General features: G+C 41.1%; 1 protein-coding gene across 7 annotated transcripts in view; it reads right to left on the bottom strand.

The window, feature by feature from the left end:
• The window catches only part of Nubpl (NUBP iron-sulfur cluster assembly factor, mitochondrial), a 326,050-nt gene that overhangs the window by 244,955 nt on the left and 53,418 nt on the right, over window positions 1–27,677 (bottom strand). For 6 of the 7 annotated variants that reach the window (XM_052738504.1, XM_052738503.1, XM_052738506.1 and 3 more), the window contains 2 exons: window positions 2,864–2,903; window positions 2,688–2,778 (listed from right to left, as the gene is read on the bottom strand). In XM_052738504.1, coding sequence (XP_052594464.1) covers window positions 2,688–2,778; window positions 2,864–2,903 — 131 coding nt within the window. Of the gene's footprint in view, window positions 1–2,687; window positions 2,779–2,863; window positions 2,904–3,026; window positions 3,093–27,677 lie in introns of those variants that run through there. The other variant, XM_052738509.1, reaches the window with a different exon arrangement.

Below are 27,677 nucleotides of genomic sequence, written 5' to 3'. Positions count from 1 at the left end.
ATAAGAGATTTGAACAACATTGTCAATAAACCTAATCTAAATGAAAAATAGAGAACATTAGCCACAATAACTATAAAGTACATCCTAACTAGCCAAAGCACACAGAGTATTGACAAAGATGGACATACATGAATCCACAAAATGTCTCCCAAACCTGTTAAAGCATTATGAAGGAAATTTACCCAAAAGAAATTTCACTAGAAACAAACATGATTAAACTCTTAGGAAAATTCAGCAATGTTTAGAAACTGATCATACTACATATATCCATAAATAAAAGGATATTAGAAATTAATTTGAACTGAATAACAGTGAAAACCTAAAGAAAATGAGAATTTATGGGAGTCAAAGCCAAGTCTGGTGATAACAGCACATCCTTAACTGCTTCTATTTTATTTTTATTATTATTCATTCGTTTGTTTGTTTGTTTGTTTATTGGTTTTTCAAGACAGGGTTTCTCTGTGTAGTTTTGGTGCCTGTCCTAGATGTCACTCTGTAGACCAGGCTGGCCTTGAACTCAGATCCACCTGACTCTCCCTCCTGAGTGCTGGGATTAAAGATGTGAGCCACCACCACCCAGCTAACTGCTTCTATTGTCAAAAGAACTCTCCCAGGAGCTGCAGAGAGGGCTCTCTGACTAGAGTGTTGACTGCTCCTGCAGAGGACCTGGGCTTGAGTCCCTGCACTCATTGCTGGCTCAAAAGCACCTGTAACTCCAGTTCAGGGCATGTGACACCCTCTTCTGGCCTCTATGGACTCCTGTACATACACAGTGCACATAAATTCATACAGGTTCACATCTATACACAAAAAGTCAATAAATAAACAAATACCAACTTTGAAAATGATAAGTCATTAAAGCCCAGAGATGTAAGATTCTACCTTCAGGAGGTAGAAAAACAACAACAAATTAAGCCCGCCATGATGAAAAGCAGGGAAAACGATGAAGAACCAGAAAGCAATAAACTAGTAAAGAGACACAGAATATGGAATATTTTAAAAGCCAAATGTTGGTTCTTTGAAGCACAGATTATGAACAATAGAAAATAAAAGAGAAAAATGAACAAATAACTAATATTAGGGATAAAGAAGACATTGTCACAGGCTGCAGCCTACCTTAAAAGGTAATAAAGGATTACAATGACCAAATTTCACACATTGTTCAACTTGTTTCTTTTCCCCAAATTTGTAAAAGATTTCTAAACTGAGCTTTTGCCAAATGTTGCGAATGAGTAAAATCAGCTGACTGAAGTGTTCAGATGGAGACTAACTTTGGAGATCCAATTTGTGCAATGCAGGCAATTAACACAATTATTCTCTATTTTCTGACAGTACTCAGCAATAAAGAATAGGAAGGCTGGGCTCGGACGAACAGAGGTCACAGGCACAGAGGAACTGGGGAGGAGGGGGCATGTGGGTCACATAACTACACTAACCAACAGGACCCGGGTGGAAACAGGAGGAAATGCAGCCAAGGGCTTAACAACGCGAACAGTAGGAGGACTCTGGTCCAATGATCAAAGAGAAGACTTCCAAAACTTCACTACACAAGTGTTACAAAGACAAAGAGTCTCAGAGATCATGGCCTATTTCATCAGTCACACAACCATCAGACAATAAAGCCAAAAATAGTCATCATTTGGACACCCCATAGTGGGCAACACATAGTGTGATGCCAGACCCACTGTAGACTGTGAACAAATAAGGGGTAACCGGAAACTGGCATGACAGATTTAATATTTACCTAAAACACAATTATAACCTCTCATCTACCGAGAAAAGGTATTTTATTCTAAGCAAACTATAAATGAAATATAGACCACCTGGTAAACTGAGATTATGCAATCATATGTGATATCTTTCATTAGGAATGAAGTTGAAAGAACATGTACTAAAAAAAACACCACAGAACCATATATAGTAAAAATAATAATGATCACAACTGTTGTGATGGAATTTAAATCACAGGAACCATCCTGGCTCTGTATACATTCATCCACATCTGAAGAATTTCGACACGGTCCCTATAATCCGTTACTGACCACCGTGAGATTAACCATAAACCTAAACGGACTTGTGCTGTGGATGATTGATTGGTCAATAAAACACTGATTGGCCAGTAGCCAGGCAGGAAGTATAGGCGGGACTAACAGAGAGGAGAACTGGGAGAACAGGAAGGCAGAGAGGGACACTGTGAGCCGCCGCCAGGACCAGGAAGATGTAAGGTACCGGTAAGCCACGAGCCACGTGGCAAAGTATAGATTAATAGAAATGGGCTGAATATAAGAGTAAGAGCTAGACAATGATAGGCCTGAGCTAATGGCCAAGCAGTTTAAATAATATAAGTGTCTGTGTGTTTATTTTATAAGTGGGCTAAGGGACTGCCGGGGCTTGGCGGGACCCAGAGAGAAAAACTAGCTACAGACTTGCTCTTCCTACAACAGACTTCAGAAAACAATATAAAGTAAAACAACAGATTGTTACGCTCATTTGCAGTGGGAAGATTAAGTCAGTGAAATTTGGTCTCAGTGCCACACACATTCCAACTATCAAGTAGATTTCTTTGTCAGTCAGATATCTCAGTGCTGGCCGCAAATTCTAACAATTCTTCCATCGGCAAATGCATTAACCATAACTCTGTCAAAGTAAAATAATACTTAATGCAACATTAGATACTTAATGCTTACCTGTCTCAATAGTTTCTCAATGGCTGACATCACCATAAGGCCTCTCCAAACAAGTGGCGCAGTCTCTTCAACCAAGAATCCCATAGACATACTGCAACAGCAATCCAAAATTATAACTTGCTTGTACAAGTTAATAGCACTCTCCAGAAAATACAAAATTTTAAAAATACACTCACCAAGCAATACCATAATTCAGAAGAGGCCTCATTAGGTTGTCTGAAATAAGAGGAAAAACATCTCTTTTAGAAGAGTCCAGCATTGCACATAGCACACTTTCTTCACTTTAGACACACGTGGGTTACAGAATGGTTAACCTGGGCTAATCAACATATCTATTACCTCTGACATTCATCATTTCTTTGGGGTAAGAACACTTAAACGACTTTTGGCAATTCTGAAGTACATAATAATGTTGTTCAACAGATCACTGGAACTATTCCCCTGCCTAAATGGTACCATGCATCATTTGATTAAGAAACCACATACTCTTGGATTAAAATCATTCCTTTTCTTATTCACCCTGGTGATGATTAATCTTCACTGTCACTTGACTGGTTAGTCACCTAGGAAACACTCCTTTGGCTGTGGCTAGGAGGGTGTTTCCATGGAAGCTTAAGGAGGATGGTAGACCCACCCTGAATGTGAGCAGCATCCTGTGCAAAGGTATCAGATTGGATAAACTGGATTAACTGTGGATGCACTATGACCAGCCACACTACACCTTCCTCACCACAAGGGATAAAATCCACCACAATGGACGAAATCTACTCAAACTGCAGCCAAAAAAAAAAAAAAAACCTCTCTGCCTCATAATTGCCTTTTGTCAGGTATTCTATCACAGGACTGAGGAAAATGACTAACACGATCCTTAGACTCACACCACACGATGGTAGGACTTCACCTCTCCCTCATCCAACCTCTCCGACTGGTGTGGTCCTCCTACAGTCACTGGGCCAGGGCCCAGCCTGAAGAGTCTACCTAATCCTACCATCCACACCCCCTCCCCAAGGCTTGGTTCTACCTGAGGCCCAGCATGTTGGTGCCCCAGCCTAGTTTGGGCAGCATCACTCCCAATCTCCAAACTTTGGCCAGGACACACATGCTACTCCCAACCTCTAGACTTTGGCCAGGAGGTGCTTCCTGCCACCAATAAAGACAGTTTCCTACCACCTGACTTCATTCCTCCTCTGCTACATCCAGCCTCCAAGCCCAGTAAACCCTGCACGTCTTGCAATGGGACCCAGTCTAGAAAGTGCACCAGACCATCCCCACCATGTACCCTCTCCAATCCCCAGATCTAGGACAGGTGGCACATCCTGTGCTCTGGCTAATGTAGTCAGCCCAGGCAGCCACCCCAAAGTTCCACAGTTGGACCAACACCCACATGCTGTATAGCAGACCACCTATCTTTATCACACCTATACCATTGCCAACCATCAAGCCCACCTGTCCTACAAGCTCTGTGCCCTGTCCAGACTTCTGTGCCCACATCAGACCCAGAACTAACAAAAGAAATTCACATGCCCAGGTCTTACAGCAAAAGCACAAACAATATAAAAGATCAAGATAATATCCCCCCCCAAAAAAATCCACCATTCTTATACCAATCTTCTCCAATGAGAACAAACACAGAATTTAAAACCACAGAATATAAAAGAACAATCATGAACGTCAAAGAATTCAAGACATTTAAGAAAGACGCAAAGAAACAGCTCAATGAGTTTACAAAGAATGAACATAAGGAAATAAGGGTGTGATGACTAGGAAAAGACAAACATAGGACTGAATGAAATGACAAATAAAACCCAGAATTTGAAAATAAAATTCAATGAAAGACAGAAATATTGAAGAGAGCTCAAGTAGAAATGAAGAAGGGATTTAAAACTCAATAACCCAGCTAGAAAACTCAAGGGAAAGCTTAACAAGTAGAACTGATCGAGTATAAGATAAAATAATCAGGACTCAAAACTAAAATAGAGGAATTGGAACACACCAGCAAAGAATATGAATGTTTTTTAAGCAAAGGAAAGGAATATGCAAAACTGTGGGCCACAATGAGAAGACCAAATCTTCAAATTATAGGCATAGATGAGAGAGAAGAATCCCAGGTCAGTGGATAAAATAGATGTTCAAGGACATCATAGAAGAGAACTTCCCCAAACTAAGGAAAGACACACCCATACAGATACAAGAGGCAACATAATACCAGATAGACAAGCAAAGAAACTCCACATGGAGTATCATAGTTAAAACACTAAGTACACATAACAGAGAAAGAATACTGAATGCTGCAAGAGAAAAAATATAAGTCATATGGAAAGGAAAACCCATCAGAATAAAAGCTAATTTCTCAATAAAAAAAAAAATGGAAGATCAAAAGTGCCAACCCTGATTACTGTCCCATGCAAAACTATCTGCCACAGTTACAGGAAAAGGAAAACTGGATTTCCAAGATACAAACAGCATAAAAACATATCCACCAAACCTTGTACTCTAAATATTCCCCTTTCTCTAAATTTATAGATAAACTGGATGAAAAATAGAGAAACATCAAATTTAAATAAAATGCATTTTGTTATTCAGGATTGTTTTAGCTATCATGGGTTTTTTATTTTTCCATATGAAGTTGAGAATTCCTTTCAAGGTCTGTAAAAAATTGTTTAGGATTTTGACGGAAGAACTGCTGGGGGTATCAAGGTCCCCGAGTTCAAGCCCTCCACAGAGCTATACTAATAAAAATCACATGGTATTGGCATAAAACAGACATGTTGATCAATCAAATTGAAGACCCTGACATAAATCCACATACCTATGAACACCTGATTTCTAATGAAGAAGCTAGAAATATACACTGGAAAAAGGAAAGCATCTTTAACAAATGGTGCTGGTCAAAACAAATGTCACTATATAGAAAAATGAAAATAAATCCATATTTATCACCCCACACAAAACTCAAGTCCAAGCAGATCAAAGACATCAACATAAAACCAAACACACTGAACCTGATAGAAAAGAAAGTAGGGAACAGCCTTGAGTGCATTGGCACAGGAAACAACTTTCTGAACAGAACACCCATAACACAGGCACTAAGATCAACAATTAATAAATGGGTGTAGGCAGAGTTTTTCTCTGCTGGCAGCCATTCTCAAATAACCACTCAGGCACTTAATACTGTAAATGCTCGGCCAATAGCTCAGGCTTCTTACTAGCTAACTCTTACACTTTAACCCATATTTCTTATCTACCCTCTGCCACGTGGCACATGGCTTATCTCATTTTCTAAATGTCCTGTTTCCTCTGTGTCTACTGGCATCTGACTCCGCCCTTCTCCTTCCCAGCATTCTCAATTTGGCTTTCCTGGCTAACCTTATTCTGTTCAGCTATTGGCCAGTCAGCTTGTTTATTAAACTGATCACAGCAACAAGTTTTCACAGTGTACAAAGGGATTATTCCACAGCAAATTGGACCTCATGAAACTGAAAAGCTTGTGCAAAGCAAAGAACACCATCAATTGGCCAAAGACACAGCCTACAAATGAGAAAAGATGTTTACCAACTCCATATCCCATAGAGATCTAATATGCAAAATATATAAAGAACTCAAGAAACTAGATATTAAAAAACAAATAATCCAATTTAAAAATGGGGTACAGATTTACTGAGATTCTATTAGGAAAACAACCTGACTCAAATAAATTACATTAAAAACTTAGGCTTGCAGGGGCTGGAAAACTAGATCCATCTTTCCCACTCTATACTCCACCCCACCCCAAAAAGAGTCCATTCAAGATCTATTCAAAATGGATCAAATGTAAGATAGAAACTTTGAAAGTGCTAAAGGAAAAGGTAGAGGGAACGCTTGGGAATGCAATCACAGGCAAAGACTTTTTGAGAAGGACTCCAATAGCTCAGGAGATAATCCCAGGAGCTGACAGATGGGACTACATGGAATTAAAACACATCTGCCCAGCGAAGGAAACATTCATCGCAGTGAAGATGAAGATGTGGTCCACACAGTAAAAATCCTTGCCAACAGAGGTTACCATCAAGAAGGCTAAATCCTTTCAGCTGAATCATCTGCTCAATAAATGATCTAATGAACTGAACGGTTCTCAAAAGACCAGGGCAGGCAGAGGTGGGTTACAAATGAAAACCCATTGTACAATGAGCAGTCTACACGAGGATGCTTTAATCAAACCCATCACTTTGCATGCTGACCCAAAAAAACTTCAAAGAAGTAATATTTTTAAACAAAAAAACTTAAGTTCATTTAAACAGAAACTGCTAGCTCCTTAGAATACAAATGGCAGAACATACAGGCATGCTGGTATCTCATGTTCTTGTCTGTGAATTTAGTGAATGAAATGGTCCTATCTAGGGCTAGGAATAGCAAAAAGGACAGCTGAGATTTTTGTTTATTAGGCAAATTTTTACTGAGTTTCTGTTATCCCCAATCTTTCTGCTTATAAGGTAACATTTCTGACCTTCTTACCAAATTTATATGACATACAAAACTGATGTACTTTTTTGGACTCAATTTTTGTTATTATTTTTATTAGCCAGATATCCTCAATCCCAGCACTCGTAGGCAGAGGCAGGCAGATCTCTGTGAGATTGAGACCAGTCTTGTCTACATAATGAGTTCCAGGACAGCCAGTATACATAGAGAATCTGTCTCAAAAAGTACCTCCCCCAAATTATTTTTTATTTATTCTATTCAGGGGATGAGCAACCATGTGCCATAGTACAAGTACAGATATTAGAGGACAATTTTGCAGAATCCACTCTCTCCTTCTACCTTTATATGGATTTTAGGGATAAAACTGAGCTTGGCATGCTTGAGTAGAAAGCCTCTATACCATCTTGAGGGCTCTAAACTGGTCTCTCTTCTAAAATTCCTTTCTTAGTCAGTATTCTATTACTGTGAAGAGACACCATGACCACAGCAAGCTTCTAAAAGAAATCATTTAACTGGGGCTGGCTTACAGTTCAGTGGTCTAGTCCATCATCATCATGGTGGGGAGCATGGTGGTATACACGCAGACATGGTGCTAGAGAAGGAGCTGAGAGTTCTACATCCAGATCCACAGGCAGCAGGGAGAGAGAGAGAGACTGGGACTGGCTTGGGCTTTTGAAACCCCAAGCCCAACCCTAGGGGGGGCACTTCCTTCAACAAGGCCATACCTCCTACCTTCTCAAGGAGTGCCACACCCTGATGACTAAGCATTCTAATATATGGGGGCTATTCTTATTCAAACAACACAATTCCTTTTCAACAGGAACTGGAAGCTATGGGTTCAAAGGATTCCTGAGCGGGAATTTGAAAGTCTCTAGGGCATGGCCATGAGGGGAGACAGTAGAGAGGTGTAGGACACAGAAGGATGGGAAAGATAGTCCAAGCCAAGACTGTGCTCTTCTGGTGACTGAAATGCTGACAGATGTGTACACTGTAACACAAACCTGACAGCATTATGACTGCCAGCACAAAGAAATGACTGAGGACTTAAATAGAAAGTAACAGATAGAGAGCCAATGACATGGCATTGCCTTACTATGACCGACAAAACGTGGTTTACAGGAATGACAGAAACAGAGCTGATTTTGAAAGAAAAGGAACAGACACTGTGGTGGTTTGAATGAAAATGGGCCCCACTGGCTCACAGGGAGTAGCACTGTGAGGGGGTGTAGCCTTGTTGGAGGAAGTGTGTCACTGGGAGTGGGCTTTGAGATTTCACATGTTCCCGCCAGGCCCAGTGTCACTCTCTTCTGCTGCCTGCTGATCCAATGTAGAACCTCCCAGCTACCTCTCCAACACCATGTCTGCATGTGTGCCTCCAACCTCCATGCTTCCTGACATAACAATAATGGACTAAACCTCTGAACTGTAAACCAGCCCCAGTTAAATGCTTTCCTTTATAAGAGCTGCTGTGGTCATGCTGTCTCTTCACAGCAACAAAACCCTAACTAAGACAGACACAAAGCATGAAAATACAAATATATTTTAAAACTGCTGAGAATTATAACATATTATTGCATAATAAAAGTGACATGTAAGATATAGCTACAGAATGCAAATAAACATGTTATAATTAAAATTATAAAAGATAACACATTACTAATAAATACTAAGAGACAATCTTTGGCACAAATGTCGAATATAGATATTAGGAGCCTTACTCTACTACCATCTGGTCTGAAAGCTTACATAGTCCATATGGCAGCACACACAGATCAAAAATCAAAGTACTGAAGAAATAAGCACAGAACCACCAACATTGGTGACACCATGACCAAGTGAAATCTGGAGGCCTCGTGATGTCAGGTACAGACATGAAACCAGCAGGGCTATTAACTGCTTTAAAGAATACCCTCTAGCCGGGTGGTGGTGGTGCACGCCTCTAATCCCAGCACTTGGGAGGCAGAAGCAGGTGGATCTCTGTGAGTTCAAGGCCAGCCTGATCTACAAATTGAATTCCAGGACAGGCAGAACTGTTATACAGAGAAACCCTGTCTCAAAACACATACACACACACGCACACGCACACGCACACGCACACGCACATGCACGCGCACACACACGCATACACACGCACACAATAAAATAATAAAATAGCTATATCCCTAAAAAGACATGTCAATTATTTTTGTTTTCAAAATTGTACTTTAGAGGCTCAATTAATACTCACCATGCAGAAGAATGGTTTCCCTTCACTTGATGGCATATTTATTGAAGGTTTACTTAAGCAAAGGAGAACAGTGACAGAGATATAAGAGCAAAAACAAACAGACACGTATGTCCTCATGAAATACAAAATCTAGGTGGAAATAAATATTAACACTACCCACAAAACCACTACAGAAGAGCCGGTAGCCAAAACCAGCCTTACAAAGAAGAGCATATACCTGGTCTAGCCTCATACATTTTTGGGAAAACATCACAATTTTTAAAGTACCCTAAAAACTTAATAATCTTATAAATTTTATAATATTAGGAATATTATTGCTGAAGAGGAAAAACCAGCAACTATCTAAAAAGCATCATTTGTCTAAAGGCATTACATTGTTATTATCCGGTTTTCAATGAGCACGAGACTCTGCTTGGGGTATACAAAGGGATACGTGGATATACATATATGCTGTGAGGTTATTCAAGCATCCTAACATATTGATTGCCTCGCGTGCTTCCTTTTTTGGTGAGAATATGTAAAATCGAGCCCTCCCAGGCACTAGCTCGTCACTAACTGCAGTCACTACCCTGCACCACAGACCCTTGAGCCTGCCACCTCTTCCTGCTTGATGACAACTCTGCACATGTGACATCTCCCTGCTGCCCACTCCCCAATCCCTGGTAACCGCCACTGTGCTTTCTGAATCTGAGCTTTGTTCTTGGAGACTTCATATGAGTGAGATAATATAATAATACAGTATCTACCTTTCTGTGCCTGGCTTATTTCACTAAGTGTAATATTTTCTAGATTCATTCAGGTGGCTAAAAATGGAAGGCTATTCTACCATGCCTGAGTAGTATTCCATTATGAATATAAACTACATTTTCTGTATCAATTCATCTGCTAACTGATGGTCTTTTTCTACAACTTGATTTTCTTGAATAAGGTTATAACAAACACAGAAGGGCAGAACTCATCAACATATAGATGTAATTTTCTTTGGATATATACCCAAACATGTTTCTAGAACATATGATAACTATTTTTAATGTTTTTGGTAGCCTCTATGCTATTTCCCATTATCGTTGTACAATTTACATTTCTTCCAACAGTATACATGGGTTCACTTTCTCCACATCCACATAACGACTCATCTTTTTGTTTGTGTTTTCTCCAACAGAATCTCACGTAGCCCACGCTGACTCAGGACTTCGGCTCCCCGTCTCATGCTCTTTAGTATTTGCCTATTGATTACCAGAGTGCACTACTACCTATCATTATGAACATCCGATTCTACCAGGTGTGAAGTGAGACCACACTGTAGTGTTAATTAGCACTTCTCCCTGTGCATTAGTGGTGGTGTATGTTTTTCATATACCTGCAGGGCCATTTGTTTGTGTACCTTGTTTGTGAAGTGTCTAGCCAAATCTTGGCCCGCTTTCCAGTCAGTTTGCTTGCTTCCTTGCTATTGAATTCCTCACGTGACTTTGAGATTAACCCTTTGTCACATACATGGATTACAAACACCTTGTCCCATTCCATCAGTTAAGAGCAGAAAACTGTAAGATAGCTCTTCCTCAAAAATATTATTCAGACTTAAAAAACCTAGGGGAGCCGGGCGGTGGTGGCGCACGCCTTTAATCCCAGCACTCGGGAGGCAGAGGCAGGCGGATCTCTGTGAGTTCGAGGCCAGCCTGGGCTACCAAGTGAGTTCCAGAAAAGGCGCAAAGCTACAAAGAGAAACCCTGTCTCGAGAAAAAAAAAAAAAAAAAAACCTAGGGGAAGGGTATGAGGTAGCTTGACTTTTAAACAAACATCCAAATATCTGGAACAAAGTCAATAATTCAAAAGTTTTAAAACACACGTGTTTTAATAATATTTGGGTCTCTAAGAAGTACCAATGCACATTAAATCTGAAAATGTTTTCCAATGAAAACCATTCCCAAAAGATGCTGAGTTAATTTGCTTCTTTGCATATAAATACAGTCACTGGGACGTATGAGGACAGTCATCACTCATGTCTGGCTACTTCCTCTGTGTGTGGCAGATATTTCTGACCATACAATTGCCCATGAAGGAGTGAGTTTTTCATTTCAATCTCCTAAAAAGCAAACACCTAACTTACCAAAGTATAATGATAACTTTATGCAGATTAAAAACATTATCTGCTCCTCCATAACAGAAATGTGTATGCACACTTGAAAAGTTCTTTGTTTTTGTTTTTGTTTTGTTTAAATTTTGGAAGGCCTAATTGCATGTGTGCATGTTGCTTCTGAATGCTTACTTCTCTAATGTTAACTTAGGAAACCTTTTCATGCAAAAATTGTTATCTATATGTCCCACTTTCATTTCTGCTCTTGTGATAAACTAACCTGACAAAAAGCAAGTCAGGGGAGTGTTTATTTTAACCACAATTGCAGGTCACAATTTATCCTAGAGGGGAAGTCAAGGCAGGAACTTGAGCGGCTAGTCTCATCACACCCAAGAGCAGAGAGGGACAAATGCTTGTGTGCATATTTGTGCTTAGACCCTCTCTACACTTTATATGGTCCAGGACCCAAACACGGACATGGTGCTGCCCACAATGGGGGGGGGGGGGGGGGTTCTTCCTCCTCAATTAAAGCAATCAAGAGCATGACCCACAGACATGCCACAGGCCAACCCGATCCAGACAATCAGTCACTGAGACTCTCATCCCAAGTGATTCTAAATGGTGTCAAGTTGACAATTCAAACTAACCATTATATTATAGTTCTTTATATTTAATATCTAAGGTTACATGTTTTCAAGTTCTTTTACAGGCTTTTAGTTTGCCATGAAAATCTTGTTGTTTGTACAGTTAATAATTAAGTATTGGAATAAAAAATTATTTGGATATTTTCTTCATATTCAATCAATTCATTATAGATTAAATTCCCCAAAATAATTATCTTCAACTATAAACGTAGTAAAATTAAGTTGTTTAAAACTATATTTACAAATCAAGTACATTAATTCTCTAAAGCTTCTCAACTGTATCCATGGTTCTCTTGTCAATCCTAACAACAAAATTTATCTAAATACATATACAACTCATATAAATTTAATACAGCTAATAAATGGAATAAATTCAATTATCTTAATGCCAGCTTATCTTAAACATTCTAACACGGCTGAAGAACTTGACCAAATTGTTTTACATCTTTCATATTAAAACCCTCTTAAGTATAATAAAATGGTGAAGTAGAAGAGATTTGGGCTCCTGGTAACTTTGTGGAACAGAAATGTTGTACCAGTACTGGGTAGCTACCAACCTCTCATGTGGAAGAGAATTAGTTTCTTGTTTTTACTGCTATGATATTGGATTTTCTTTCATTTGCAACCAAATGTCATCTCAGCTAATATACAATATATTTTTAATTTAATTAAACATTTATAATTAAAATTATCAAGCTAGGGCTGAGGAATGTAGCTCGGCAATAAAGAGCCTACCTACCACGCAAGAGGCCCTGAGTTCAAGGCGCAGCCCTGCAGGAGGCATGAAGGCACCCGCTTGCGGTCCTATCTGGAGGATCAAAGTCATTCTCACTTACATAGCAAGTTCAAGGCCAGCCTGGTCTGAGATCCTGTCTCACAAACAAACAAAAGCTAACATTTCAGCTTCTCCAGTTATGTTTTCTTAAAGGCTTCAAGCATCTTTAATAGGAGACATGTGTAATTAGTTTCACAATTATTAATAGACAAATGTTAAAACTAATGTATTTATTGACTTCATCTCTAAAGGTGCTATCAAGATATGCTGTAGGAATCTGGATTATTAGTCAGAAAATCAAGACAGAGCTCCAGAATCAAGGGGTTTATTTCAAGATCATCCTACCTGAAAGTTCCTGCTAATGGTGTTAAGAATTTTCAAATCCATATATTTTCTTGCAACTCAATACAGCATACACCCTTTCAATTTTTTACACAGTCTGTCAACACCAACTTTTAATTGCCTGCTTTCAATTGATGACATTCTCTGAAGACCTGAAGGTGCTCAGTGAGATCACAGTGTACAAATATCTCAAAGGTTATCAGAGAAAGTAGAATTACAACAGATCATTCTCACAGGCACAGAACCAGAAAGCCAGTGAGAGTGACATGGAAGGCTGCCCTCTGCAGCCAGGTGGGAGCTTTCTAGACCGCAGTGGACGAGGTCTTCTCACAACACTCAAGCTTATCTAAGTTCTTTACTGGCTTCTCTGTCTTTTCTCATCTTTCTCCTCCGGACCACCACCACAGCACATTCATTTTGCTGACAGAGAAGATGCAACAGAGAAATCAGATTCTAGCTCACTGTTGTAACTGTTAGAAAATGATAATCAGCAATTAGATGACATCAATCACAGCTCCAAGAGCTGACCCTGACATGTCTACCATATTGATTACCTGACTTTCAAGAATGATTCCTGACACCTAACTAACCATAAAAGACAGAAGATAATCTCTTTCTAAGGGAAACTAAATATCTAAGTAATGCTGAGAGTCCACATTTTTCAGTGTGGGTAAAACTAGCTAAATAGCAAAATGGGAAGATAAATATCATAATCAAACTTCCAAGACTGCAGGGTTGTTTTTAATGAATATGCATAAATGAAACTGTAATGGATAGATTCAAGTATCCCACAGTGGTTAACTGTTGGACAACTCCTTTGGGATGAGGAACCTAGACATTTTGGGGAGAGTGGAGAATAAAAATAACCAAAAGGAGAAAAAAACGATAAAAGGAATGTGATTAACACAGTTTGCATTTTCCTACTTCTATAATTATGGGAATTAGGTAAGCTTAAGCATAAAGGAGTAAAGTAGCCAGTTATGGTGGACACACCTATCACAGTCCCAGCTCCTGGAAAGATGAGGCAGGAGGGTTGCCATGAGTTGGAGATCAGTCTTGGTTACACAGCAAGACCCTGTTTCAGAAAACAAACCTCAAAACAAACAAAAACAAGAATAAGAAAAAGTAGAGAAAGGGCCAAAGCGCAGCTTTTCCGAGCCCACTGTGGCGCTCACTAGTTAGTGCTGGGTGACTGAAAGCACAGTGGCCATGCTGCTTTCAGCACGTGCCAGAGACAAGGCTCGCAGCTGCGCAGTCTCGTTTAAGTGCAACACTGTTCAAGTGATGCCGATAACTAAAATGTATTGAGAAATACATCAAATAAGGACACGCTAATGACCTGAAATTGCTCACCTAAGAAAAAACTTAAAGCCATGATCACATTGTACAAATATTTCAAAGGTTATCAAAGAAAGTAGAATTAAAACAGGGAGTTCTAATGGAGACCAAACCAGAAAATAAATTAAAGTGATAGGAAGTCTACCCTTTGAAGCTACACACTGTCCTATGAAAGGCTAGCTCTGTCTTCTTACAGTAGAAGGTTATTTAATCTCTACTGTGATCCTGTGGTGTATACAGTAGGAGCCTATTTAGTCTATACTGTGATCCTGTGGTATATACAGTAGGAGGCTACTTAATCTATACTGTGAACCTGTGATCTATACAGTAGAAGGCTATTTAATCTATACTGTGAATCTGTGGTGTATACAGTAGGAGGCTATTTAATCTCTACTGTGATCCTGTGGTGTATACAGTAGGAGGCTATTTAATCTCTACTGTGATCCTGTGGTGTATACAGTAGGAGGCTATTTAATCTATACTGTGAACCTGTGGTATATACAGTAGAAGGCTATTTAATCTATACTGTGAACCTGTGGTGTATACAGTAGGAGGCTATTTAATCTATACTGTGATCCTGTGGTGTATACAGTAGGAGGCTATTTAATCTATACTGTGAACCTGTGGTGTATATAATAGAAGACTATTTAATATCTACTGTGAACCTGTGGTGCATACAGTAGGAGGCTATTTAGTCTACACTGTGAACCTGTGGTGTATACAGTAGGAGGCTATTTAATCTATACTGTGATCCTGTGGTGTATACAGTAGAAGACTATTTAATCTATACTGTGATCCTGTGGTGTATACAGTAGAAGACTATTTAAAATCTACTGTGAACCTGTGGTGCATACAGTAGGAGGCTATTTAGTCTACACTGTGAACCGGTGGTGTATACAGTAGGAGGCTATTTAATCTATACTGTGATCCTGTGGTATATACAGTAGGAGGCTATTTATACTGTGAACCTGTGGTGTATACAGTAGAACACTATTTAATATCTACTGTGAACCTGTGGTGCATACAGTAGGAGGCTATTTAGTCTACACTGTGAACCGGTGGTGTATACAGTAGGAGGCTATTTAGTCTACACTGTGAACCTGTGGTGTATACAGTAGGAGGCTATTTAGTCTACACTGTGAACCGGTGGTGTATACAGTAGGAGGCTATTTAGTCTACACTGTGAACCGGTGGTGTATACAGTAGGAGGCTATTTAGTCTACACTGTGAACCTGTGGTGCATACAGTAGGAGGCTATTTAGTCTACACTGTGAACCTGTGGTGTATACAGTAGGAGGCTATTTAGTCTACACTGTGAACCTGTGGTGTATACAGCAGGAGGCTATTTAGTCTACACTGTGAACCTGTGGTGCAGCACAGCTACCTTCATGCATCAGCTCAGCTGGAGCTTCTTGCTGTAACTCCATCATCAGCACTGGCTGCTTCCCGTGCACTTCCATATTGTGAAAGTTTCCTAAGTCTCATGAGCGGGCCTCTGACAGCCTCCAACTTGCTGCCATGCAGCTTTCTCAGGTACCTCAGCCTTCCTGGAACAGAAGACAACCAGACCTTGTCCGGAGCAGGCTTTGGCTTAAGCGGATGTTGTGGCTGTTCAATCTTCTATCCAGATCCACATGAGTGACAGGCTGTCGGCTTCCTACTGTTGCCCGTGCTCACTGTAGTAGCTTGAGCCTCCTTCTGAGACTTTCCCTTTGCTTTCAGAACTTGGCTGCTCAATGTTAAGAAGCCCAACCTCCCGCCCTTTTATCTTTCAGCATGCCCCTCATGAGCTGAATCATTTTTAGCTTTGGAAATGAAGTGAGAGAGCTGTGTCCTTTCACATCAACACTTAGTGGCCACCAAGGGTCAAATTTCACTGGTCAAATTTCAGTATGTTGTGTCTCAATGCATAGGAAGGTTGAAGAGGAGAAAGATGGGAAAACAGCTGGTCAGTGGAGCAGAAAGGACACACATTTATCAATTAAATTTGCCATCTTAAGATGGGTTCAGTTCACAGCACCCTAAAATAATTGCAACAGTAACAACAAAGCTCATTTGTCACACTCCACCACAATAAATATAATGATGTCAGAGTATGAAATATGACTAGAACTACCAAAATGGGACAAAGACATATGTGATCAGATGCTGTTGGAAAACACCACCAAGAGTGTCACATAAGGCAAGCAAGTAAGGGTTATCACAAACCTTCAATAGAACACACTAAATGTGGAGCACAATAAAATGTGAGGGGTGTGTGTGTGTGTGTGTGCGTGTGTGTGTGTGTGTGTGTGTGTGTGTGATTTCATGAAAAGCAACTGATCAGAAGTGGTAGGTAGAACACACCTATAATCCCTGCATTTAGGAGGCTGAGGCATGAAACTAGAGGTTCAAACGGGTTTGTTCAAAGTCAGCCTGGGCTATAAAATATGATATGGGCAAAATTTTTGTCCCACCTGCCAGCTCCCAAATAACTACACAGAGACTTATTAATTATGGAAGCTTGGCCAATAGCTTAGGGTTGTTCTCAACTACCTCAATAACTTAAATTAACCCATTTCTTTTAATCTACTTCTTCTACATGGCTGAGTTACCTTTACTTTGTAATGCCCATGCTGCTTGCTGTGTGTCGTTGGCATCTCCTCCCAACTCTGCCCTTCTTCTTCCCAGCATTTTCCCTGCCCCCAAAATCATGCCTAGCTATTTGCTGCTTAGCTTTTTATTACACTAATCCAAATGACACTTCTTCACAGTGTGTGAAAAGATTATTACACAACAGTATGATTCTGAAGAGAGAGAGAGAGAAGGAAGGAAGGGAGAGAGAGCAGGAGGAAGAGATGGAGGAAAGAAATAACAGACTATCCTGCTATCTTGACTTTCTTTATGCTATAGAAAGAATTTATAGGAAAAATATGTAGCAGTGAAAACTGTGAGCAGAACATTTGACCATGAAAGAGTTAACAGGAGGGCCAGTGAGATGGCTCTGTGACTAAGAGGACTTGGTACCAAGTCTTATGACCTAAGTTTGATCCCCAGAACCACACAGTGGAAGGAAAGAACCAACTCATACAAGTTGTCCTCAGACCTCCAGAAGCATTCTGTAGCATGTGTACACAGATAGATAGACAGACAGATGGACAAACGGATGAATGCACGCATGGATGCATAGATAGATAGATAGATAGATAGATAGATAGATAGATAGATAGATAGATAGATAGATAGATAGATTAGATGATAGATGATTGATAGATGATAGATAGATAGATAGATAGATAGATAGATAGATGATATATTGAAAGATAGATGCATACATACATAGATAGTAGATAGATCAATAGATAGACACACAGATAGTAGATAGATGGAGAGACAGATAAGAAATGTAGAAAAACTTTAAAAATAGTTAATAGAATGGGATTTATTCCTGAAACCTTGTCCATATATACATGCACAAATACAAAGACACTTTAAAACACTAGGAAACTGGACAAAGTCCGTGGAAGGCCATGGTCAATCAGCCAGAAAGCTACTAGCCCTGAAAAGAGAGAAGCAAGTAAGACAAGACCTACAGCATCCTGAGTTCACCACTCTGGCCATTCAAGACCAAAACAGAGGGCAATAAATCCTCAATACACTGAGAAAGAGAGTCAAATTTAGGGGAAACCAAGGGAACTAGAATTCATGAGATAGGGTACAAAAAGATGAGAGCAAATTAGAGAGAAAATCCCAGAGCTGCAGAGGGAAGCTGACAAGTCTTAACAAGTGAGATGTGGAAAACATCACCAGGGAGGGGAAGCTGTGTAGTTCCAGACAGTGTACACAGACAGGGACAGCTTATGTTCCCATCAGCCAGAGGAAAGGTCTCACAAGTCACAGGAAGAGACAAAGTGACCTTCGACCCACAGATGCTCTTTAAGTGCATCATCGGAACTGGGGACTGGGTCAGTCTCACTCTGAAGTCCAAGGTCTTCCTACCACAGCAGGAAAAATCCCAGGCCTAGTTCCGCATTGCTCTTAAAGTCTGGTTTAGGCTACCATCCTCATGGAACCGTTCTCTACTTCCCCAGTCCTCAATCCTGCCCTCCTCTGATTTCTTACACAGTATTTAAAGCACTTATGTGCTAGCGTGCAATTCATTACACTGTTGCCTCTGTGTGTATTAACCAACTGCAAGCAGCTTGGGGACAATTTCATCTTTATTCCAACATGACTTGAGAGCTTTATTACCATCGTATTCGAGTATAATAGCTTTGACGGTGTATTTAGAGGTTTTTCAATAGTTGACAACTCAACACCACTAGAAAGGAAGAAGGAAAGAAAGGACCCAGGGGACTCTCCACAGGACTCCCACAGCGTAGCTGATGCTCCACACTCCAGATGCAACTGCTCTGCCTATAAAGCACTCACCTCCATGGGACTTCAGAAGAAACAAAACCTTGTTCCACAGTACCCTAAACCCGTAACAACCATTACTAAACCAGAGACCTCTGCCTTTTGGATGAACCATCAGTTAACCGAACATGATTACCAATTCTCTAGAGATCACCAAAAACCTTCCAACACAACACACACAGGCGTGACTGCTCCCACAGGAATACCAGGCAGCACGTGGAGGGAAGACACGGTACTGGAAGCTCACCCAGCAGAGCACGAGAGGTAAAGACGGCAGTCTTTCCGTCCCAACAGCGGCAGCCTGTAGTCACTGCATTCTCCACTGCCGGGTACTGACAGGGAAAAAGAGACCCACTGAAAATGGGCTGAACTGTGTGGTACAAGCTCCTTTGATACATTAAATCTCAATTCTGGAGAACAGGTCTTGACGTTTGTGTGTGACACAGGGGGAATACAGGAAGGCACCTTTGAATTCCAATGGTTGTCCCCACCGAGAGCCCTCGCACAGTGGTGTGAGCTGCACGGTGAGCTACAGCTATTCTTCATGGGACATCATCTTTACCTCGGAGGCAGACAGACAATAAAGGCTACTGAGAGTTGGGTATGTCATACAAAATGAAACAATTACTTCAAAAGTACAACTGACACTATTTATTGTCTATTAAAAAAAAATGATGGTGGGCAGTGGTGGTGCTCTCCTTTAATCCCAGTACTTGGAAGGCAGAGGCAGGCAGATCTCTGAGTTTGAGGCCAGCCTGGCTGACAGAGTGAGTTCTAGGACAGCCAGGGCTACACAGAGAAATCCTGTCTTTAAAAAAGAAGAGAGAGAGAGAGAGAAAGGCTTCAAGTAAATAAAATCTTTAAAAACCCTGTATCTGAACATGAATTTGACAAAGTCCTAATACTTAAAAAACTGTTTGACAATAACATTAACCAACAAATGTGATTTTAAAAATCACATAACAAAATACACAAAACTTTAGAAGACCAGTCAGTATAAGTCAATTAACTGATATCCTTCAAATGATGAATGCATGATGCTATAAAACCATGTATAAGCTACAACTTGTCAGCAAAATGCCTTAGAGAGCAAGTGCATTTGCTGCCCAGCCTGCGTCTGATCCCAAGGACTCACATGGTAGAAAGACAGAACTAACTTCTACCAGATGCTCTCTGACCTCCACTGAAGTACTGTGTAGCACACGTGCCCACCCACCTATACACGCACTAATAAATAAATGTAATTTAAGATTAAACTCAAATTAAAAGTCTGAATTCAAGGCCCACACACATTCACTGAAAAAATTGAGGAAAATATTAGAAGATGGAAAGATTTCCCATGCTCATGGACTTTATTATTATTATTACTATTAAGAATTATTGTGATGAAAACAGCTATACTACCAAACCAATCTAAAGATTCGATACAATTCCCATAAGAATTACAATAATAGGAATCACAGAAATGAAAAACTTAAAATTTTCATAGAAGGACAAAAGACCACGGAAAACAAAAACAATCTGGAACAAAAAGAATAATGTTGTTCTGCAGAGTTCAGGGAATCCTGAAGAAGGAGAGAAGGGATTGTAGGAGCCACAGGGGTCAAGGACACCACAAAAAAACCCACAGAATCAACTAACCTGGGCTCACAGGAGCTCACAGAGACTGAACTGACAACCAGGGAACCTGCATGGGACTGACCTAGGCACTCTGCATATATGTTACAGTCGTGTAGCCTGGTCCTCTTGTGCGACTCCTAACAGTGGGAACAGGGCCTGTCTACAACTCCTTTACAGGCTTTTGAGACCCTACTCCTCACACTGGGTCGCCTTGTCCAGACTTAACACATGGGGAGGTGCTTAGTCTTACTGCAACTTAATATGCCAGGTTTGGTTGATACTTGTGGGAGACCTGACCTTTCCTAAACAAATGGAGGAGGAGGGGATTGGGGGGGTGGGAACAGAGGGGGAATGGGAGGGAGGGACTGGGAGGAGAGGAGGGAGAGGAAACCTCAGCCAGGATGTTAAATAAATAAATAAATTTTTTAAAAAAGGAATTACATTGGAGGTATCACCATATCTGATTTCCAATTATCCTACAGAGGCATAGCACTCATGTTTGGGCTGCATTCTGAATCTCTACTGTTGGACTTTGGACTGTTTTTTAGTATGCATGCATGTCTTGCCCATCTTTTTCCCCAGACCAAATCACTGTACTGTAATAAAGATGTCCAATAAATGATTCCTAAGTGATGGATTTCCTAAAGGTCAGATGTGGTGGTATTGTGTTCCCAAAAAAAAAAATTTTGTGCACGCTAATAAACTTATCTGGGGTCAGAGAACAGGACAGCCACAATATTAAACATAGAGGTTAGGCAGTGGTAGCACACGCCTTTAATCCTAGCATTACAGAGGCAGAAATCCCTCTGGATCTCTGTGAGTTCAAGGCCACATTGGAAACAGCCAGGCATGGTGACTCATGCCTTTAATCCCAGGGAGTGAGGCAGAAAGCAGAAAGATATATAAGGCGTGAGGACCAGAAACTAGAAGCATTTGACTGGTTAAGCTTTCAGGCTTCTAGCAGCAATTCAGCTGAGATTCATTCTGGATGAGGACTGAGAGGCTTCCAGTCTGAGGAAACAAGACCAGCTGAGGAACTGGCAAAGTGAGGTAGCTGTGGCTTGTTCTGATTCTCTGATCTTCCAGCATTCACCCCAATAACTGGCCTCAGGTTTGTTTTTATTAATAAGACCTTTTAAGATTCCTGCTACATGTTCTTTCAAGAAGCACAATACAAGCTATACTCAGAAGTCTTAAAAATAATAGCTATGTACATTGAAACTATGGCTATGTGAGCAAGCTTACAATGTAACTTCCCATTCTCATCTCGTATCTAGCCACTTAATGCTGTTGTCACTTCATCCCAAAATTCTCTCCTCCCCTGACTTCTGAGTGCCACTATTTCTGTTTTCTTTTTGAGTACTCAATCGCTCTTTCTCAGCTCTCCGTAGGTTCATATTTCCCAAAGTTCTATTCATGGTAAAATAGTTGACTTTCTAAATTTTTTCAGCTACTTTGTTTAAATTTTTTCTCAACTTCAGCAGCTGGTTTTTTTAGCCAGATGCGTTGCTGGGTGAGGATGTCTGGAGCATGTAGAGTCTTCAGCAGCATCCCTGGCCTCTATGCACTGGATGCCAATAGCATTCTATCGTTACGTCAATCAAAAATATCCCGTCATTGCCACATTTCTCCTGAGTGGCAAAATTATCATTGATTGAGGTCCACTGGATCTAAACTAACTTTAATGACTTCCCACATATACACATGCATACATGCACATACACATACACATATATATGCACATATACATACTGTGCTGCATGAGTATCCTCTGAGCCAAGCAACTACTATATTGAGGAGTTCGGCTGTACAGCTGTGCCAAAGGATTATGCTAGCTGGACTTAGCTGACTGTTTACAACCCCTCAAGGAGAGGAGGCACAAGATGCTCGTCACCATCTGCTGTTTGCAACTCTGCCTTGGGGAGGAGAGAAAGTATATAATCCTAGGAAGGTGGGGGGCAGAGAAAGTATATAATCCTAGGAAGATGGGGGGCAGAGAAAGTATATAATCCTAGGAAGATGGGGGGCAGAGAAAGTATATGATCCTAGGAAGATGGGGGCAGAGAAAGTATATGATCCTAGGAAGATGGCGGGGGTGAGGGGTGCTCATCTTCATGGCTACAGGGAAGCCCTCATCCCTACTGGGTAAAAGCATTCCAGGTGCGTCCTTCCTGGTGAGGAACACCCACACTACTGGTACGTAAGCCCTCACTTAGGCTCTGTAAGTAGGTTCAATAAACTCATTGGTTCCCCGAAGAGAACTTTGGTGAAATCAGGAAAGAATTTTAACACACACGCGCGCACACACACACACACACACACACACACACACACACACACACACACCACTAACTCCCAAGTCCTTACCTTTCACCCAGTCCTCCCTCTTGAGCTCTCCTGAAATCTAAATAGTCAACCACCTACTAAGCCTCCAGATGTCAAAATCAACATAGTTCAGCCTTAATTCGCCACATTCTACTTAAATGCATTCCTTTTCTATCAGCTCCGTTTTGATGAATGACACAGCTATCTGAAGTCCTAAGTACCTTTATCACTCATCTACAGTAAAGTACCAAGCACGTATTCTCACCCCACCTCCCCTCCTCTGTTTCATAGTCTCCACCCCACCACCTCTCCTTCTCTCCCTCTCTCAGGCTCTTTCTATAGAGTCCAGGCTACCCTAGAACTCATGACCTCCAGCCCCAGCCCCCGAGGGCCGAGATTACAGGCAGACTCTATCACACCCAACTCTCGTGCGGTCTCTTTAATAGCACCCATTTAAGTCTATCCTCCACTTCTACTACCACGTGTTTAATCGGGATAATCACAGCTCACTTAGATCATGGAACTAGCTTACCAACAGGCCCCTTCTTTACCTTGGGTCCTACTAACCTCCACCCACACAGCTGCCAAAGTGACCCTCCTAGGATGTGAAACTGTCATTAACCACTGAAAACACTGCAATGGCTTCTCACACCCTTTGAAGCACACTTCCACTCATCAACACAAACACGTTCACGATAGGACCTTCGGCATCCTTTCTGGCCCTCCTCTCCCTCTTTCCAGTCACCCGCAAAGGCTATCACTTCAGTCATGCTAAATTAGCCTTATACTCTGCAGCGTTACACATTCACCCCACTGCTGCCCTCATCGCTGCGCCCCCTCAGCCCTTCCATGAAGCACTCCTAACCTGCACACTCTGCGAAGCTCGGCTCCAGTGCTACCTCCTCCAAGGAGTCTTCGGAAAGCTCCATACACCAAAGACTCACAGTCACCGTCCTTGGTCTCCCAATGTCATCCTAATGTTTCTACTACACAAACCTCAGAGTAGGGATCAAACACAAACTTTCAGCTTTAGACTTTAATACCACCAAATTTACATTTTTATAAATACTTTATTTTAAATATACATACATACTTTTTTCTTTCTTTCTTTCTTTCTTTCTTTCTTTCTTTCTTTCTTTCTTTTTTTTTTTAGTTTCTCAAGACAGAGTTTCTCTGTGTACACACCGTGGCTGGAACTCGCTTTGTAGACCAGGCTGACCTCAAACTCATGGAGATCCGCCTGCCTCTGCCTCCCAAGAGTTGGACTACAGGTGTGTGCCACCACCCGGTCCAAATTTACATTTTGAAAACCAAGTTACCACACTGAAAGGATAAAACCAGTAAAAACATAGACCAGCCATTTTATTTTGTATAACTTCTTTAAAATCATACAAATATTCCCTTGAGGCATATAATTGCTTAAAATAAAACGTTGAAATGCACTGATTTAATAGATTGGGGAGATCATTCAAAGCCTTTTATAGTCTCTTTGGATTCAGGGCATTGATATTTGGAAAGAAAGCTCTATCTTCTCAGGCCCGGGCACTGTGTTGTTCAGAGATGGGGTCTCACTATGGATGGGAGCTGAGAGGTACACAATGCACAGGCCTGAAGCAGCAGCTACTGTGACGACTACTCTGTGCAGCTGGTCTGAACCTCCGAAGAACTGGTTGCCACCACGGTGCTAAAACAGGAGACAAGTGAATGCCTTTCATTCCACTCTGGAGGCAGAAGCACACTGATCTCTGTGAGTGTGAACCCAGCCTGGTCTACACAGCAACTTCTAGGTCAGCCAAAACTTCTGTAGTGAGAATCTATCTCAAAACAACAATAAACACACCTATGACGTTGTTGGGCATGATAGCACTCTGTTTCAAATATTTATATAAAGTAAAGGGAAAAAAGAAAAGACAGACAGACCTATGACATTAATAAGGCACACTATGGTGATATTTTATTTGTGCTGAAATGTGATTTTATTTGTATGTTAATAAATAAAGTTGCCTGGGGGTCAGAGCTAATAGCAAGCCACAGTAGAAGCCGGGGCGGTGGTGGCGCACGCCTTTAATCCGATCACATGGCAGTCAGAGTCTGTGTGTTCAAGGACATAGCCAGCTTGGAGACACACACCTTTAACCTCAATACCAACCAAAGAGCTCTAGCCTTTACAACGAGCAGAGAGCAATGCCACACAGCTCAGAGCTAAGACACTAGACCAGACTGACTTACCTAGCAAATGAAATATTTTATTATCAATTAGAAAACATCCCATGCCACAGAGCATACTGCTCAAAGGGAAGTTACTAACTATACAGCGTTAATTTTGTTTTGTTTGTTTTGTTTCTTAAAAACTATGAGGCAGAAACATAGTCCAAGATAGCCAGTCAAACATATCACAAAGAGTAACTGCTAAGGTAATGTATTTAAGTTATCTTTATTAGTCAGGGAGAGAAGAAAGCCCTGCAATTTATCTAAAGTACACAAAGCAGAGAATTACTTCTTCAGCTAGCATACCTAAAATATAGCAAGAGTAACTATGAGAGACATAAGTCAACTATGACTGACTACACACACGTTATATACGAAGCATGAGAGGAAACAAGCCTAACCAAAAAAGAAAAAGAAGAAAAAAAGCCAACATCTGGAAACCACGGAAGAAGAAAATTCCAACAGAGAGCTGTGAGGAAGATCGACTGGGGCAGGAAGGAGCTGGCAGCACAGGCTTCCCATGAAGAGAGAAGAACGGTCCTGACAGGCCAGAGGCCATGTGACGAGGAAGCAGAGGGCACCCAGGCTGAGGGCAAGGCGAGGCTGAGGGCAAGGCCAGGCTGAGGGCAAGGCGAGGCTGAGGGCAAGGCGAGGCTGAGGGCAAGGCCAGGCTGAGGGCAAGGCCAGGCTGAGGGCAAAGCCAGGCTGAGGGCTGAGGCTTTGGAACTAGGCAGTGGCGGTATCAACGTTGTTGCTGGAAGGACAAGTACTGCAAACACTAACGATGGAACGATGTCAAGGGTTTGAATCTAGCTAAACTAAGTCTCTTTTCCTCTGGCATGCCACATAACAAATACCCTTTAAAGAACAAATTACTGAGTCACTACCATGGACACTATGGAAGAAACCTTGTACTGTTATGCAGAGTACAGCATTGCTATGCATGGTAATATTACCAGAGCAAATCTATCCTGTCCCATTCCAATCTAAAATTCATGTTTTCTTTCTCCCCCCAACACCATCCCCCCGTGTGTGTGTGTGTGTGTGTGTGTGTGTGTGTGTGTGTGTGTGTTATACATCATTTCTCTTTTTTTTTTTTTTTTCCTTTTTTGGAAGGATTAGCCTTGCAAAGCTCAGACCATCAAAACTCTCCATGTTTTACACCATCATGCCTTTTCCTATGGGTCTCCTGATTCATGGGTGAATATTCCCTGTATCTAACATCTTCAGAACTCAATTTACATCCTACTTAACCAGATTACTTTCCTTCAATGAAAACATACATTTTTAAGGTGTCTACTGAACTATTAAGGTTAACTATGGATAAGTCATAATGGGCATAATATTCAAAAGCAGAGGCATCATAAGTCACATAAACAAAGCATTATTCATAAATTCACATGCTTATCTTTGCTCTACTAAAAATATTAAGTTCTTCTCACTTTTCTCACCAGAAAAGACAGTAAAAACTAGAACTTTAAGATTTCAAGAAACATTTTAAAAGATCAAAGGTTCTGAGAAGAAGATCTTTTGTTTTGGTTTAAGCTGAGACTAGACTATAACAGAGAAATGTAAAGTGCACATGATCTTAGCAGACAGACCACATGACAAACACAGTGTACTTATAGTAATTGTGCATCCTGAAGCTAGCCCTCGGACGTACTGAGCAAAGTATGATGTGACAGGACATCGGTTCCCTCTGGGGGCTGGTGCTAGTCCCCAACACAAAGCTCTGTGGCCTGTGTCACATGTGGACAGATGTATCTAAGCAGCACCGTTTGCTGTCAACCTATGAAGGCAACAGCGGAACAGACAGCAGCTACTAAAAGCTCACAGCTTAACAAGTGCTCCGCCACTGACCACACCGGCTGCAGGACCCCACTAAGACAGCGTGCGGCAGAGCTAGCCAGTCCGAGCTCCAGGATGTCAAAGGAAAACAGAGTTCACATGCTACACAGGTAGTTAGGTCAGGTGTATCCAATAAACTCTAACGCACACGCACACAGCAAGTAGAAACGTGGATGAACTTTGGCCCTGATAAACTACAATGAGGAAATTCTTCACAGACCCCGTCTCTGAGATATTTCAGGGACAGAGTGTCTAAAGCATCAACAAACATCTTTTAAGATTCTTTCCCTGATTATGTTGAGTGTCACCTTGCCATAATATTCCAAGCGTAAAGAAAAGCAGAGCAGGATCCTGACAAGCAGGTAAAACAAAAACAAGGTTCTGAAATGTAGCCCTGAGTCTCCCTCAAGATAAGCAGAGGCGCTTCGGTGTCCGATGAAGCCAGGGACAAGGACAGGCCAGTCCCCAAAGCAAACTGTCAGTCAGAGGCTCTGGTTTCTCCACCCTGGAGTCAGACTGAGATGGACATATTAACAGCTTTACCAACACCCCTAAAATCTCTTTATAACTAGGACTGACCCACATCCTTCACACATTTAAATTACCTGGGGGAGGGGAGGACCTGTGTCCCTTCCTCATATACTAAGTACTATTAGAGGTTATTTTCTTGTGCTGATTTTCCAAACTCCATTAAGCCCCATATGCATCCACCCCTAGACAGAGCAGAAGAAAACCA

Source organism: Peromyscus californicus, unplaced genomic scaffold (genome assembly GCF_007827085.1).
Source record: "Peromyscus californicus insignis strain IS unplaced genomic scaffold, ASM782708v3 Scaffold_15__1_contigs__length_86483966, whole genome shotgun sequence".
NCBI classification, from domain to species: Eukaryota; Metazoa; Chordata; class Mammalia; order Rodentia; family Cricetidae; genus Peromyscus; species Peromyscus californicus.
The sequence above is the reverse complement of the archived record's forward strand: the minus strand, read 5'-3'. Positions and strand labels throughout refer to the sequence as shown.